The sequence below is a fragment of the Equus przewalskii genome, chromosome 8 (genome assembly GCF_037783145.1).
Source record: "Equus przewalskii isolate Varuska chromosome 8, EquPr2, whole genome shotgun sequence".
In the NCBI taxonomy this organism is placed as follows: domain Eukaryota; kingdom Metazoa; phylum Chordata; class Mammalia; order Perissodactyla; family Equidae; genus Equus; species Equus przewalskii.
In genome coordinates, this window is record NC_091838.1 from 37,331,125 (window position 1) to 37,347,099 (window position 15,975).

Here is a 15,975-nt window from a genome sequence, read left to right on the forward strand (position 1 = left end):
ATAGGAGTTGAAACAAATTTTAGAGTTAAGATGAATAATTAAGTTTTTAATGTTTTTTTAATCTGAGGTGCTTAGCCGCACATATTAGGGTGATGTCCAGTGGGCTGTTGAACATGTAAGATTAAGATTCAATGAAGAGAATTTAATTACATGGATTTGGGAAGAGGTAGTAATTGAGGCCCGGAGGTTAAAAAGGATTGCCAAAAGAGAGTGTAGAAAGAAAGACATACATAGATTTAGAGGACACATTTGAAGTGCAGGAGGAAGATGACACAGAAGAAGAAATAATGGGATTATGTGAAGAAGTAAAATTCTATGATTTATAATTTACATAGGACAAGACAGAAGTATGGTAAAAACATTCAGTATAAACCCTTTTTTGTTCTAAAAAATATTTACTTACAGAATTCGGTTTATGAACCAGCTTTTTAATAACAGTGAAAAATTAAAGACATTGAGTAGTATCCTCTGTGTGACCCAGATGTTGATGTCTTAGCTAATAGGAATATCTAAGGAATATTCTACTTCTAATGAATATGTTGTGTTTTATAGGAAAAACTGAAGACTATTCTGTGCTGCATCACTGTCCAGTAAATCACAGTTGTGATAGTAACATTCCTGCAGCTCAGAGAGCAACATTCTGTGATCACAAGACCACCCCATGCGCTTTAGCAATAATAAATTCACTCTCAGCTGAGGGAAATTCAGGTAAATATTTACTATGAGACACTTTATAAATGCGGTCATTTACCTCACATCTATGTGTTCAGAAGATTTGCCATACAGTAAGTTTTATTTGTCTTTATTTCCTCAATATAATAAATAGATACCTTCTTAGGTAGGAAAGCACTTCCAATCCCAGAAGGTATGACTGCTGACGTGTGATAATAGGCCCAAATGGTATTCTATGAACATTTGACTAGAAAGGAGTGCTGAGAGGAGATGTGACTTAATATGTTACTAAAGGTAAAATTATTTTTGTTTATTTAACAAATGTGCAGATATCCTTTATATTAAAAAAGAAACGAAAAATAAAAATAAAATAGTTTTTGCTCCATGATTTATAGCATATAAAAAGGCAGTGCTTTTTCTGAGAGGGGAGGGGAAGAGGTAACCCAAATGTCTGAATGTTTCCTGAAAATTAAGAGCATGGCCCAAAATACTGGTATTACATATTGACACAATCATAGGAAAATTAGGTTTTATGCAGTATTTTTTTAATGTAATTTTACTCATAGCTGTATATCTGTCCTCACCTTTTTAATTGTCATCCCTTACTCTTCTGTAGAGCGATTACAACCTGGTATAGCCCAACAGTGGATCCAGAGTAAGAGAGAAGACATTGTGAACCAGATGACTGAAGCCTGCCTTAACCAATCGCTAGATGCCCTTCTGTCCAGGGATTTGATCATGAAGGAGGACTATGAACTCGTTAGTACCAAACCTACAAGGACCTCAAAAGTCAGACAATTACTGGACACCACTGACATCCAAGGAGAAGAATTTGCCAAAGTTATAGTACAGAAGTTGAAAGATAACAAGCAAATGGGTCTTCAGCCATACCCAGAAATATTTATGGCTTCTCGATCACCATCTTTAAATTTATTTCAAAATAAAAGCTTATAGGTGACTCTTTTTCAAGAGGAAAAGTGAGTCTATGAAAGGGTACTGTTCAAGGTATTTCAAGAGGAAAAGTGAGTTTATGAAAGGGTACTGATCAAGGTATTTCTGTTGCCTTGATCATATTGTTTTTATAAAATCCTTATGAGAACTGGAAGCTTAAAGAAGTTTCTTCTTCAGGTAAATACTAGTTTCCTTCCATGACGTTACAGGTTTTTTTTAATTAATATAAGTAGAAACTGGCATTTTGCTACATAGTTCAATTTTTTGTCTCTTTGGTTAATTGAAACTATTTTTTAAAGTGTAATAATTATATTCTTCTTATACATAACAATGCCTTAAGGTATCATGTGTTTCTGATGGAAGCCGTTATCACATTCACTTTCTTTGTGGATTATTACTCGTCTGAGACATAGTTTGGCTTTTCCCCCTTTCTCTCTATATATTATAAAAAAATAATTCTTTTGAATCTTGGTGGCTTCAGAATGACTTTTATATCAATTTGATGGTGTGGTAGATCTGGATGGGTAAAGTGAACACTACCCTGTCTTTTCCACTTTCTGCTTAGATCTAAACTCACAGCTCTCCAACCAGTCTGTATGCTTATGGCTGTGTGCATTCCAGTCACTTTCTCCCGTGATTTAATATGAGGGAGGCACACGTAGGCATCATCATTACAACTCTGCAAACTTTTTCTGTACAAATGATAACAATGTGATGAGAATAAAATATTGGTGTCAGGGATCAAGATGAATCTGCAGTAAGCCTCATCCCCAAGAGAACTGTTACAATCTCAGCAGCCAATTTTCATTATAACCCGTATTTAATAACACAGGGATGTTTAGGGGAAGGTGCAACAGAGTATGACCAATCAGTATAGAACAGGGCCTGGCACTGAGCAGATACTTTCTAAATCTCTCTCTAATCGGTAGTCCAGTGGAATGGAAGCTGGAGAAGGAAGGAACAAGTTTCCTTTAAATCAAGTTTCCCAGGAGGTAGTGCAAGTATAGCTAGTAATAGATGGGATTGTTTTAAGTATATTTTAGTTCAGCACTAAATAACATTTGAGTCATATAATAAGGAAGTCCTTTTCAGTTCTTCAGCCTTCTAATTAAGTAAAGGAGAACGTCACAATTGTGCTTTCATCTTTTAATCCCCCTGGTTAACAAAAAGAATAGGCTTCAGGCTCAAAACTTCAGGAACCATATTTAGCAAGAATTTTAGAATTTTTTAAATTCATTTGAAATGACATTCTAGATATGACAAGTGGTACTAGTTTTCTGTTTATAATATATAAAGTTTCACTTTATAATAATAAAAAGAATTAGAAGTACTAAATTATAGATAGTACATGAATGACAACAATTATACAAGTAGTAGGAGAATGACAGATTAAGATTCAGTCACTCTAGGAAGGGACCTAATAATCTGTAATAATATGTTTTTTCACTGGATAGTACTAGATAATGCTAAAGAAGGCCTTCTTTGCAGTGTTTTTTAAGACAGTGCTACCCAGAAGTGAGTGTAGTCCACAGAGCAGCTGCCTCAGCATCAACTGGCAGTTGTTAGAAAAGCAAATCCATGGCCCCAGTCTCACACCTTCTGAATAGATCTCTGGTGAGGTCCAGGAATCTGTTTTAACAAACCCTCCAGGCCATTATGTATGCTGAAGTCTGAGGCCCTTTGTTTTAAGAAACATGATAGAATTGTACATAAAATAATGTCTCTTGAGGTTCACAGATCTGTTTTCCTTATGTCTGATTGCCACACTCGTCTTCAGAATGTACAGTCTCAGAACTGAGATTTGATTAGAAAATTTTACTTCTTTTTGCATCTAACTTGAATTCCTAGAACAGTTTTAGTCATGTTTTGCATTGTGGAAAGATCACTTCACTTAAACATGATAATAAGATCAGTAGATTAGAATCTAGAACTCAGCTCTTTAAGGAAGAGCTTCAGATGGGACAAACAGTTGAATTATAACAGCAGAGCTGTTATATATAAAAGCAGAGCTGATACGGGACAAGAAGCAAGACTAAATTGTCCGTAAAGTTACGCTGTACTAAAGAAAGGGGCACAACTTGGAAAGACTGGGGTGTTGCAGCAGCAGTATCAAGCTGTGGGGGCTGGGTTTTGTTTCCCTCCTTTGTCATTAATCCTCTGCCCACCCTCACCCCCTTCAGTCAAATACTCAGTTCCCTAATTTATGAAGAAAAATTATGACCAGGTAGGAGAAAAGCAAAGTCAGTAAGCTTTCATGTTTAGCCATTCTCACAAACATCTCATTAGTTTCAGAAATATGTTTCTCCGCTAAAATTGTACCTCCCATCTCCCGAAGAGACTAGTTCCCAAACTGCCTCCTGCTTTATCTCTTCTTCTCCAATGAGTCATTTTTGCCATATTTTCTTTGAAAACAATCTTCCTTTGATGTGTCTATCCATTCTAGTCCTTGTCCTGGAAAATTTTTCTACACTGCCTCTACTCTTGTTACTAATTTCGTTCTTAATCATGTAATTTAATGTCATAGAATTAACAAATCTTTAGGTTGAAAGGGGCAGTTATGCACTGGATGCCTCAAATTCCTTACAATAAAGACGTTAAATAAGGCAATATCTCATGATCAAAAACTTCCATTGATGAGGAGGAAACTTATTACCTATTCAGGCAATGTACTTCACCTCTAAACAGTTCTATCAGATAGTTCTTTCTGTCTATGAAAATAATCCATAACCAATCTATAAATGAAAATTTGGGGTGAATTTATTCTTAGCTAAAATGTGAGGACCATGGCCCGGGGCTTTCTTCCTAAAGGAAGAAGGGGCACCAAAGAAGTGGGGTGTACAGAGTAGTTATATACCCCCAAACAGGATGTTTCACATCTGATTGAAATGTCCTTTTACAATAGTCACGAGACTGCTCTGTTGGCACAGCCACTGATGGACACAGCAGGTAGATCTGCTGTCTTGGTGAACACAGCAGGGTGGCAGGTCTGTTGTCTCGTCTCAAGCTGCATGGTCACAGGTGAGCTGGGTGATCAAGGGCGAGCACAGCAATCAGTTCCTAGCCTAAGGAAAGATGCTTATCCTTAAGGAAATGCCAGTGTGGGGGAAGTTGCACCTTTATCTTAAGGCCATTTGTTCTTGCCATAGTAAATGTTTAAAGCAGATATACAGTACATGCTCAATGGCTATGTCAGGCCCTTTTGGAAAAACAAAGTCAGGCCAAATTAGGTTTACACCAAATGGCTTCCTCATATACTCCAATATATTCTATTGCTTGCCATTTCTATTTGTCATTTCGTAAATTGATTTAAAATCTATTTCCCTATAGTATGTATCTATTGGTCTTTGTTCCAAACCTTAGAATAATATGTAGAGTAAATCTAGTCCCTCTTCCATATGACAGCCCTTTATAATATTTCCAGACAGCTCTTCTGTTCTTGATGACTTTTTTTTTTTCTGCTTTGGAGTAATCCCTTCTTCCTTCAATGGCTATTTAAGAGGCATGATCTTTATTCCTCTTAAATTATGGTACCCATAACTGTACATGATGTTCCTAGTTAGGTCTTACCAGCATAGTTGGGCTATTTCCTCCTTTATAATTAATATACTAAAAGCCCATTTTTGCCAGTCACATGTCACTGTTGAATTGATACTTAACTATCAGCTAAAGATCCTGTCTTTTACATCTATGCTGTTTTGTCTTATTTCTCTATTTTTATACTCACAGTGTTTGAGGCCTATACAGAACACTTTGCTGTTGTCTCTTAAATAAATTTTTCTAAAATCAACCCTAGTTCCAGTCATTCAATATAGTTTTGATGCCTAAAAATGGAATCTCCCAGCTTATCACCCACAAATTTGACAAAGTTGCCTTTTGTAATTTCATCCAAATTACTAAATAAAATGTTGACTGGTACTAGGCCAAGGATAATGTCTGTAAAATGCCACAGGCTTCCTCCTTCAACTTGACAAAGGTCAATTAATCATCACTATTTAGGTACAATTATTTACCTAGTCACTAGTGAATATAATTGAAATACTTTTAAAGTATTTACTTACTATTTATCATAAAAGAATATGGAATCTACAAGTTTAATCAAAATGATCTCTATTTCCAGGTCAGTTTTAAATGTCTTGTTTTTTCATCTAAAATGTGTAAGTGTAAGCATACTTTTTTTTTTGCGAGTATATTAAAATAGTTAAAGGGGCTGTCTCCTGTCCTTAACATAGAAACAATATGCTATTGTTCAGGCTCTACTTATGAAATCTAGGTGCAAGGCACGGTGCCCACCAAAATCTCATGATTTAAGGATACCAACTTTAAAAAGAATCCCCAAATTCAACATCTGAAGGAAAAAACCTAAGAAAATTATAGACTAAACAGAAGACAACTGTAAAATAAGTATAAATAATATCCTTGGAGAGATTTGAGTGAATCTATCTTTAAAACTAAATATTACTGTGAAATAGAAACAACTATAGATGTAGAACAATTTTAAACTGTTGGCGGTGTTCAGGGCAGACCATCCCAAGATGAGCCAGTCTGCTATGCAGATTATTTCGAGCTAAAAACAACCAAGGCTCAGAAGATGCAGGAAGAACCTTTGACCTTCCCCCAAACTGCCTAAAAGAATTTAAGATAGAAGGCCTGTCCCAGGAAGAAACTATCACCATAATAACTCTAGTATAATGTGAAGTAGGTGTGGTAGACAGGCAGAAACCAGCAAGACTTATTTGATCAAAGTTCTCTCTTGGATCCCATTGTCTTCACAAGGCATGGCAAACATTTGTTTACCAAATATTAACTCTTTTCACCTCCTGTAAGTTGCTTTCACCCCCTTTGAAGTCTCAGACCTCTATCTCCTTCTTCTTGGTTCAGAAAGACTTATATACTTCATTTTGCCTGACTGTCTTTTAAATGCTTCGTGCTTATGTGAATTCCCCATGGGCAGTGTCAACAAAACTCTCTGGAATACAAGAATTTAGTAGGAAAGCTTTACTGCTCATACAGTTTCAAACCCAGAAGACGTGGCCTTAGGCAGCAAACCAAAAGTATGCGCCAGGAGAACAAAGGAAGAGGGCTGTCTCAAAAAAAATTTGCCATCGAGTTTCCCACTCAGGTCTGCTTATGCAAATGAGGGATGCAAGCCTCTTAGTGATGATTGGTTGTCGCAGGTCACCGTTTTATTGGTTAGGCCCAGGGGGCTGTTTGGGGCTTTTGTAAAATAGGAACTTTGGCAGCGTCAAAGCTTAAGAACGCATTCTGTGGTTTTCCTGAGAACAGAGTATGTGACTGCATCCCAGTCCCATCATGGCCACTTGACTCAATTTTGATTTTAGGTTCTGGTTAGCCACATAGAATCCATCTAGTTCTCAGGAGTTGTTTTAATTTCATTTTATTCCACAGCACATATTAAACTTTGTTTTATTTTCTCCTATTAACCTGCCTTATGTCATTTTAATTTTTCAACCTGCCATAAGAACCAGAAGGGGAAAGGGGGGGAATTCTACCCTCCTCACACTATGGCCCTCAAAATAACAACCTAGAAACTGTTCATTCTTGAAAAAAATGTGCCACTTCTCATTCAACTACTGGGAGTTCACTATAGTAGATAACCAGTCCAAAGCTCCAACTTCCATAATCTTTGGTTGATTCCTTTTTGAGGATATTTTGAAACCTTGAGCAAACAGGGACACTACCAAGAAAATCGCTGCAAGTACTTTTCATTTCGTTTGAAGCCTCTTCCTCTTACTAAAGTCATACAGTGCTGAGCTCTCACCTTCTCCCTCCCTCCCTCACCTTTATTTCTGACACATTCTCCAAGTAGTTTTCAACACTGAATGAAAAATGTTGAAGAGAAAAAGACGTGCTCATTAAGACTCTGGGCTGGCAGGATAGCCACCACCCCTGCTTCCACATCTGCCCCTTAGCAGAATGGTACAAAGTTTAAAGCATCAGGAAAATTTTTAAAAGATTGAAAAATTAACTCTTTCTAGTTTTAGGGGCATAACCTTATCACAAGCAAATGAGAGATATTTCACCCAGGCCTCCCACAAAGATTACAAGGACTCAAAATTCTAAATTTCTTTTACTCACAGAGATGAGTTAATAGTTTTAGAATTTTAGGCTCCTTGTGGGCCATGGAGCTGAATCTCCCCTAAGGGAGGAAGCTGAAAAGTAGTACTGGGAGGCTGGCCCACTTGTCTGTTAAACACTGTAGGCACAGAGCCTGGGGCCCATGAAAATGTTTTAAGTTTAATTTCTCTTAAAATTAGAAGGAAAAAAATGAATATAACAACAACAAATACAGCTAGGATTATAGCAGTCTTTATAAGAATGCAGTTGTAAGATATGATTTTTAAATGTGTTTTATGGAGGAAGGAGACCACCAAAGTCCTAATGCAGCCCTGACTGAGAAGCAGCTTTCCTGATGCTCTAAGGGTGGACGGTGGTTTTGGAGGTCTTCATTGGTAGTGAACACTGGACTCAAGAAGGCATAGCACTCCACAGGTGCCAGGATGGGGGTCAGAGGCAGGAGGAGTGGATAGCAGCAAGTTGGGCTTGTCCACTTCAGGCAGGACCAGCATCCAACAGCACCTGCATGTAGCAGAAGGAGCAAGCAGAATGACAGTACCGCAAGTTAAAGGTGTGGTCCTTGGAGTATGAGACTTCTCCACATTCCACCTGCCAGGTTGGGTATAACCCTCAGGACCCTGAAGAAAGAGCGAGATTCAGACTTCCCACCAACTCTATCAGGTAAGAGCCTGAGCCAATTTAATTAACTTAGAAACATAAATAGATGCATCTTGTTCCTGAGCATTATAGGAAAAATCATTCCTGAAATACAGGCTTATTGGAGAAAAGTTTTCTTTTAAAGAATAACGTTTCATCTTTTATGTCAGTAAGAGACAGTTTTAAAAGTAAATAGAATTCCTGGGGAAGAAACATCTCTCTTGCAAGTTCTTTGTAGTCTTTGACAGCATAATCTCAGGAAGTGGTTTTCCCTCTAACGATATTGTATTTAGAGGGGAAAAAATAGTTTTGCAATTCTAAGCCTGCAGGAAATGCGGACTTCAGAGGCTTCTAGTTTTAGTCTGATAGGGTTCAGGACACACTACTACAAAATATAACATCTTGGCATATTGAATATCTTAAGCTGAAGGAGTTTGAGAAAACAGCAGAAGCAGGAAGATCACTGACCTCTGCCTATCCCTGAAACAGGTCATAAAAACTCCCAGAAGAAAGGTACCCTCCCTGTACCAGGAGGAAGGAAGACATTCTTCTCACCAGAGACCAGGAATTTGCAGCCAAGATATCTGTATAAACAAACCTTATTAAACTAACCTTTATCGTCTTAGTTACTAATTCATCATTTACTACCCCTAGGCCAAACCCCTCTGTCTTGTCAATTCTTCACAAATGTATTATTTTTTTGTCTAAAAGGTGTAAAAGCTCCCCATTCTGGTCACTTTTTCAGGTCTTCATTCTCTTGTGAAGGCTCCCATGTACGTGTAAAAATTCAATAAAATGTGTATGCTTTTCTTCTGTTAATCTGTCTTAGTTTAATGTTCAGACCCAGCCAGGGACCCTAAGAGGGTCAAGGAAGACTTTTTCCTTCCCTATAAGACATTGATTGCAAAGTTCAATGAGATCTCCCAGTTACTTTTTTTTATAAATTAATGGCTATCTGAAGGACACTATTTCTTAAGCATTGATCAACATAAAACTTTTTTTTAATTACTTCTCTTTTTCTCCATTATAGGTCATATTGATGCAGGGTTGGCGAGCTGAAGAGTCAAAAGAAAGTTTTCTTAGACTCAAGGTCTGGCAGCAGTGCTCTTTTATTCAGAGAATAGTGTGGAATAGCATGGGGACGGGACCCATGAGCAGTCAGAGCTGCTGCTGCATGGGGACAGGACCCATTGGCAGTGAAGAGCTACTGCAAACCTGGGTTGAAGGTAGGGCTAAATTTAAGGCATAGGTATGTGAGTTATCTCTTTACAAGACAAACGAAAGAATATGGAAAAAAAGTTGTTAAAATGGTATCAGTGCAGGTGGGTTCTGGTTATTGGGTGGTCCTATAGCTTTAGATAAGAATCAGACCAGATTAAGTCAGGATGTCCTATGCTTCCCAGAGGATGTTGGTGGTGGGAGGAGTCAGCTACGTGAGGTTACCAGACAAGCACAATAAACAAGACTTAAGTCCTTGCGGTCCCCATTAAGAGTTTCTAGAGATAAGGTCATCCCCTCTTCCTCCTGGTGCAGAGAGGGAGACACCCTCACAGATGGAGACTTCCTTCACAAATGCAAATGTCTCTTAACAAAGGGTAAGTAAATTCTACTCCTCAGAGCTTCCTTCCTGTCTGCAGTTTTTAAATTTTCTTTTAAAGCTGTAGTATACAGTACATATTGACACAAATGATTTTATTTTTTCTTTTTCTCCCAAAGCCCCCCAGTACATAGTTGTGTATTTTGAGTTGTGGGTCCTTCTAGTTGTGGTATGTGGGATGCCACCTCAGCATGGCCCGATAAGTGGTGCCATGTTCGTGCCCAGGATTCAAACTGGCGAAACCCTGGGCCGCCAAAGCAGAGTGCGCGAACCTAACCACTCAGCCACGGGGCCAGCCCCCCGTCTGCAGTTTTTAAAAGTAACCAGCCTAAAATAACCCTCATCAATATTATCATTCTTGCCACAGTCATTGTGTAAAGAAAATTACACTGAATTAAAAGAAGAAACTTGGGGCCGGCCTGGTGGCGCAGTGGTTAAGTTCACACATTCCACTTCTCTGCGTCCTGGGGTTCGCCGGTTCCGATCCCGGGAGCAGACATGGTACCGCTTGTCAAGCCACGCTGAAGCAAGGGTCCCACATAAAATAGAGGAAGATGGGCACGGATGTTAGCTCAGGGCCAGTCTTCCTCAGCAAAAAGAGGAGGATTGGCAGCAGTTAGCTCAGGGCTAATCTTCCTCAAAACAAAAAGACTAAAAAGACAAACAATAACTTAGTCCTCAAGTAAGAGGACTTGACAGCTTTGTTTGTCATACATATTTCATCCTAGATTCACCTGGTAATTGGGGTAACCATCTGTGTTAGCTGATTGCCTTTATCCAAAGGACAAATAAACTTTTCATATCTTTATGACACAAGGTAGTTTTGCAACTTGGAGCTAGATCCCCCACCTCGCTGCCCCCCTAAGTTAGCCTTCTACCAGGATCCCATAGAAACCAGGAGATGGCTATATTCCTTGATGATTACATTTCAAAGAGATGGCTCCCAGGTCTTGAGAAAGACATTTCTGTGCTATAAAGTTGACCAAAGTCCTGTCTAGTCTCCAAAAGGATTTATGTACATTCCAAAGAGATGAGAAAGTACTTACAATTAAAGATTTTCTAAAGGAAATGTTCTGAGGAGAATATCTTCAACAGGGAGAAGTAACCCCCTCATTTTTTATTTGTATTTGTCTTTACACTGATTACACAAAATTAGGCTTTTTGAAAGCCTAGAAACTGGGCTAGTTGTTTCACGATGTGCACATAACTTTTTCTTTGTATATTATCATTTTGAGGAGGACTCTATCCTCAAGGAAATTACTTTTTCATGGCTAAGTAAAACAATGATCCAGTAAACAAACAAAAAAAGAAGGTAACTAAATGAACAAGGTCTCGTGACAGAGAATTTGTATGTGAAGTGGAAAGAATTAATTTGCTTGGGGTGGTAGGAAACACCTCTCTTAGCAAGTGACTTGACAATGCAAGATTATGGAGGATAAGGAGGCAGCCATGCTGAGGGGTGGGAGGAGAACTTTCCAGGCAAGAATAAGAGGTGGGGGGCCAGCCTGGTGGTTCAGCAGTTAAGTGCACACGGCAGCCCAGGGTTCACCGGTTCAGATCCCGGGTGTGGACATGGCACTGCTTGGCAAGCCATGCTGTGGCAGGCGTCCCACATATAAAGTAGAGGAAGATGGGCACGATGTTAGCTCAGGGCCAGTCTTCCTCAGCAAAAAGAAGAGGAGGATTGTAAGCAGGTGTTAGCTCAGAGCTAATCTTCCTCAAAAGAAAAGAAGAAGAAGAAGAAGAAGAGCCAGGGGCAATACAGCTAGAAGATGATGGAGGAGGATGGTGTGAGATGGTCGGAGAGATAAATACAGTCCAGAACTTCAAGTGTATTTAGCGGTTTAATTTTATTCTAAACATGATGGAAAATAGCTGAAAAGTTTTAAGGAGAAATTTATACCCACTGATGGCGCTGTGAAAAATAGATATTGCTGAGGGGAGAGGCAAGAGTAAGACTCCACTTAGAAGGCCTGCGCTAGAGTGGAGCAGTTTAGACAGAGAGAGGAACAGATTCAATATGCGTTTTAGAGTTAGAGCCAACACAATTTGGTAATAGATTAGATAAGAGGGAAGGGAAGGATTAAGGATAACTTCGAGGTTTTGGACCTGAGTAATTTAGTGGATAGGAAAGAGAGTAGAAACAAGTTTTGTTTTGATTCGGTTTGGTTTTGGTTAATGTTTGTTTTGGGGGAGTGGAAAAAGGAGATCCGTTTTGGATGTAATAAATTTGAGAAAACTTTTAGACATCCAATTGGAGATATCCCATAGGCAGCTGCCTGGAGATCATGAAAGGGCACCAGACCAGAGATTTAAATGTGTGAGTCATTAGCAGAGAGATGATTTTTAAAACTGGAATTGGTTAATAATAATACAGTAGCTAACATTTTTTGAATGCTTACTCTCTACGAGGCTTACCCTGTCAAGTTGTTTTGCAAATTTCACTAATTCTGAAAACATTATTATCCCTACCATATAGACGAGGAAACTGAGCTTAGGAGAGTTTATTGAGGTGTGATTTTCTCTAGGTCACCCAGCTGGTAATTTGCAGAGTCTAGGAAGAACACTGCTGATTCTAACGGCATTGCTTTAACCACCCTGACCTTCTTAATCAGCTCTTGAACTCTTTCTATTACTCAATTGGTTCTTCCTCTTTCATTTGCCAAATTCCTGATGACACATTTGAACAGCTGCTATAATGAAACCCGACATTGTATTCTTTTACACCAAAAGAAACGTCATCCCAACCAAAAGGGGGAAAACCAGCTATGAGCAAGGCTCACAGATAAATCAGTCATGGATAATATCAGAATTAATCTGTCTTTATTAGGCCCCTTGTGTAGAAGTTTCTGTGTTGGGTCTATGTAGCCTAGAAAGAATTATGATGTGGTCCTATGTTCTCAAGTTGCCTAAATTCTTGTTGTAGAGGAAAGTGTATACATACAGGACAGTTTAAAAGGATAGATATGGGGCTGGCCCAGTAGTGTATGGTTATGTTTGTACATTCCACTTTGTAGGCCTGGGGTTCACAGGTTTGGATGATCCCAGACACAGACGTACACACCACTCATCAAGCCATGCTGTCGTGATGTCCCACATACAATATAGAGGAAGATTGGCACAGATGTTAGCTCAGGGACAATCTTCCTCACCAAAAAATAAAAATAAATGATAGATAGATGTAGGTAGATATATATATGTATATGCCAAAGAGTGTATATATATATATGTGTCTATGTATGTGTGTATATATATATACACACACGTATATATGCCAAATATATATATATATATATATATATATATATATATATCTATCTTTCCCAAAGATAGATATATATATATATATATGCCAAAGAGTGGCAGAGACGAATCATGGATTTACTAAACAAAATTTCCTGAAATCCTCTGTATGCCAGGCACTGTTCAAGGACTCGGTATACACTACATCAGGAAGCAAAACAGACACATGCACACATCTCTTTAGTCTTTTTAACCTCTGGCAGCCCACTCACCCCTCCAAGGTCTTTTACATGCAAATCACACAGCTGTGTGATCTCAATTTCAGAATAGTCTTCACAGGCAAAGAAATTGGCTGGCAAAGTACAGTCAGAAAAGAGGGCCCTTGGGCTGGCCCAGTGGCGCAGCAGTTAAACTCGCATGTTCTTCAGCATGCAATTCCGGGCTGAAGCGGCCCAAGGTTTGCTGGTTCGGATCCTGGGTGCAGACCTACACACTGCTTGTCAAACCATTCTGTGGCAGGTGTCCCACATATAAAGTAGAGGAAGATGGGCACAGATGTTAGCTCAGGGCCAGTCTTCCTCAGCAAAAAGGGGAGGATTGGTGGCAGATGTTAGCTCAGGGCTAATCGTCCTCAAAAAGAAAAAAAAAAAGAAAGGAGGACCCAGATTATATCTTCTAAAACCAAAATTACTTTTGCATTATTCTCCAGTTTTTGACTGGCATGATCTTGTTTTATTATTAATGCTCCACAAAATGTGTCAAACAGTGGCCTTAAAAAAAGATATGTTGAAGTCCTAACTCCTGGAACCTATGAATATGACCTTATTTGGGGGGGGGGGGGCAATCTTTGCAGATGTCATTAAATTAAAGAAGTCAAGATGAGGTCATCATGGATTACGTGGGTGGTCCCTAAATCCAATGACAAGTGTCTTTATAAGAGACAGAAGAGGAGACGACACAGATGGAAGAGGAGAAGTTCCATGTGAAGACAGAGGCAAAAATTGGAGTGATGCAGCCTTAAGCCAAGGATTGCCAGGAGCCACCAGAAACTGAGAGATGCAAACACGGATTCTCTACCATAGCCTTCAGGGGGACCATGGCCCTGTGGACTTCTGGCCTCCAGACCAATGGAGAATAAATTTCTGTTCTCTTCCTAAATTACCAAGGTCATGGTAATTTGTTAATGGCAACCCTAGGACACTAATGCACTCCATTTTTAAAAATAGACTTTATCTTTTAGAACAGCTCATGATTGCTAGAAAAATTGAGAAGCTAGTACATAGAATTCCCATATACTCTGTACTCAGTTTTCCCTATTATTAACATTTTACATTAGTATGGTACATTTACTACAATTAATGAACCAATATTGATATGTTATTATTAATTAAAGCCCATAGTTGATTCAAATTCCCTTAGTTTTTACCTAATGTCCTTTTTCTGATCTGAGATCTCATCCAGAATACCACATTACACTTTGTCCTGTCTCCTTAGCCTTTTGCATATTTTTTGATTCAGCAATTCAACATCCAAGAATTTACTCTAAGGTAATAATCATAGGTGTATGTAAAGATTAATCCACAATGATTTTTACTTTGGCATTACTTAAAAATTATTGAGGAAAACAGTATGGAGATTCCTCAAAAAATTAAAAATAGAAATACCTTATGACCCAGCCATCCCACTACTGGGTATCTATCCAAAGAACTTGAAATCAGCAATTCCAAAAGTCCCACGCACCCCTATGTTCATTGCAGCATTATTTATAATAGCCAAGATGTGGAAGCAACCTAAATGCCCATCAACTGATTGGATAAAGAAGATATGGTATATATATACAATGGAATACTACTCAGCCATAAAAAAGACAAAATCGTCCCATTCACACCAACATGGATGGACCTTGAAGGTATTATGTTAAGTGAAATAAACCAGACAGAGAAAGACGAACTCTGTATGACTCCACTCATAGGTGGAAGTTAAACATAGAGACAAAGCGAATTGATTGGTGGTTACCAGGGGAAATGGGGGGTGGGGGGAGGGCACAAAGGGTGAAGTGGTGCACCTACAACATGACTAACAATAATGTACAAATGAAATTTCACAAGGTTGTAAACTATCATAATCTTAATAAAAAGTTAAAAAAAAAATACACCCAATTAAAATGTATGATTCAATCACCACAAAAAAAAAAAATTATTGAGGAGCCAAAGAGCTTTTGCTTATGTGGGTTATATCTATCTGTATTTGCCACTAGAAATTAATTTAATTAATTTAATTAAATAATAGATACACCATTTTTTATTATAGAGATGTACTAATATCTATTTCCTATTGAAGAACTTTTTTTTAATCTTTTTCCCAAAGCCCCCCATTACAGTTGTTGTCTCCAGTAGTTGTTGGTCCTTTTAGTTCTGCTATGTGGGATCCCACCTCAGCATGGCTTGATGAGCGTGCCAGGTCCATGCCCAGGATCTGAACTAGTGAAACCCTGGGCCGCCTAAGCAGAGTGAGTAAACTTAACCACTCTGCCACAGGGCTGGCACCTGAAGAACATTTTAATTTTCCAGATTTCTGCTGTTAGAAACAATGTGAAAAGGCACATATATTTCTGCATACTTTTTAAGTATTATAGCACATGTCTAGAAATTGAACTACTTGGATCAAAGAGTACAAATGTTTTAAATGTTAGTGCGTAATGGTCAAGTTCCTCCTAAGAGTTTGTACCCATTGATACTCCCACCAATAGCTTAACAACGTTATGGCCAGACTTCTTGAAA

General features: G+C 38.5%; 1 protein-coding gene and 1 long non-coding RNA gene across 2 annotated transcripts in view; both read left to right on the forward strand.

The window, feature by feature from the left end:
• RIPK2 (receptor interacting serine/threonine kinase 2) overlaps nucleotides 1–2,089 on the forward strand; it is a 35,358-nt gene extending 33,269 nt beyond the window's left edge. The window contains exons 10-11 of the mRNA XM_008539681.2: nucleotides 553–708; nucleotides 1,289–2,089. Of these exons, the coding sequence (XP_008537903.1) occupies nucleotides 553–708; nucleotides 1,289–1,626 (494 nt within the window). The 3' untranslated portion in view covers nucleotides 1,627–2,089. The remainder of the gene's footprint in view (nucleotides 1–552; nucleotides 709–1,288) is intronic.
• Nucleotides 2,090–4,357: 2,268 nt separating this feature from the next.
• LOC139085239 (uncharacterized) lies at nucleotides 4,358–9,174 on the forward strand. The gene is made up of 2 exons (XR_011543436.1): nucleotides 4,358–8,379; nucleotides 8,845–9,174. It is a non-coding gene; the product is annotated as an uncharacterized lncRNA (long non-coding RNA).
• Nucleotides 9,175–15,975: the final 6,801 nt, after the last annotated feature.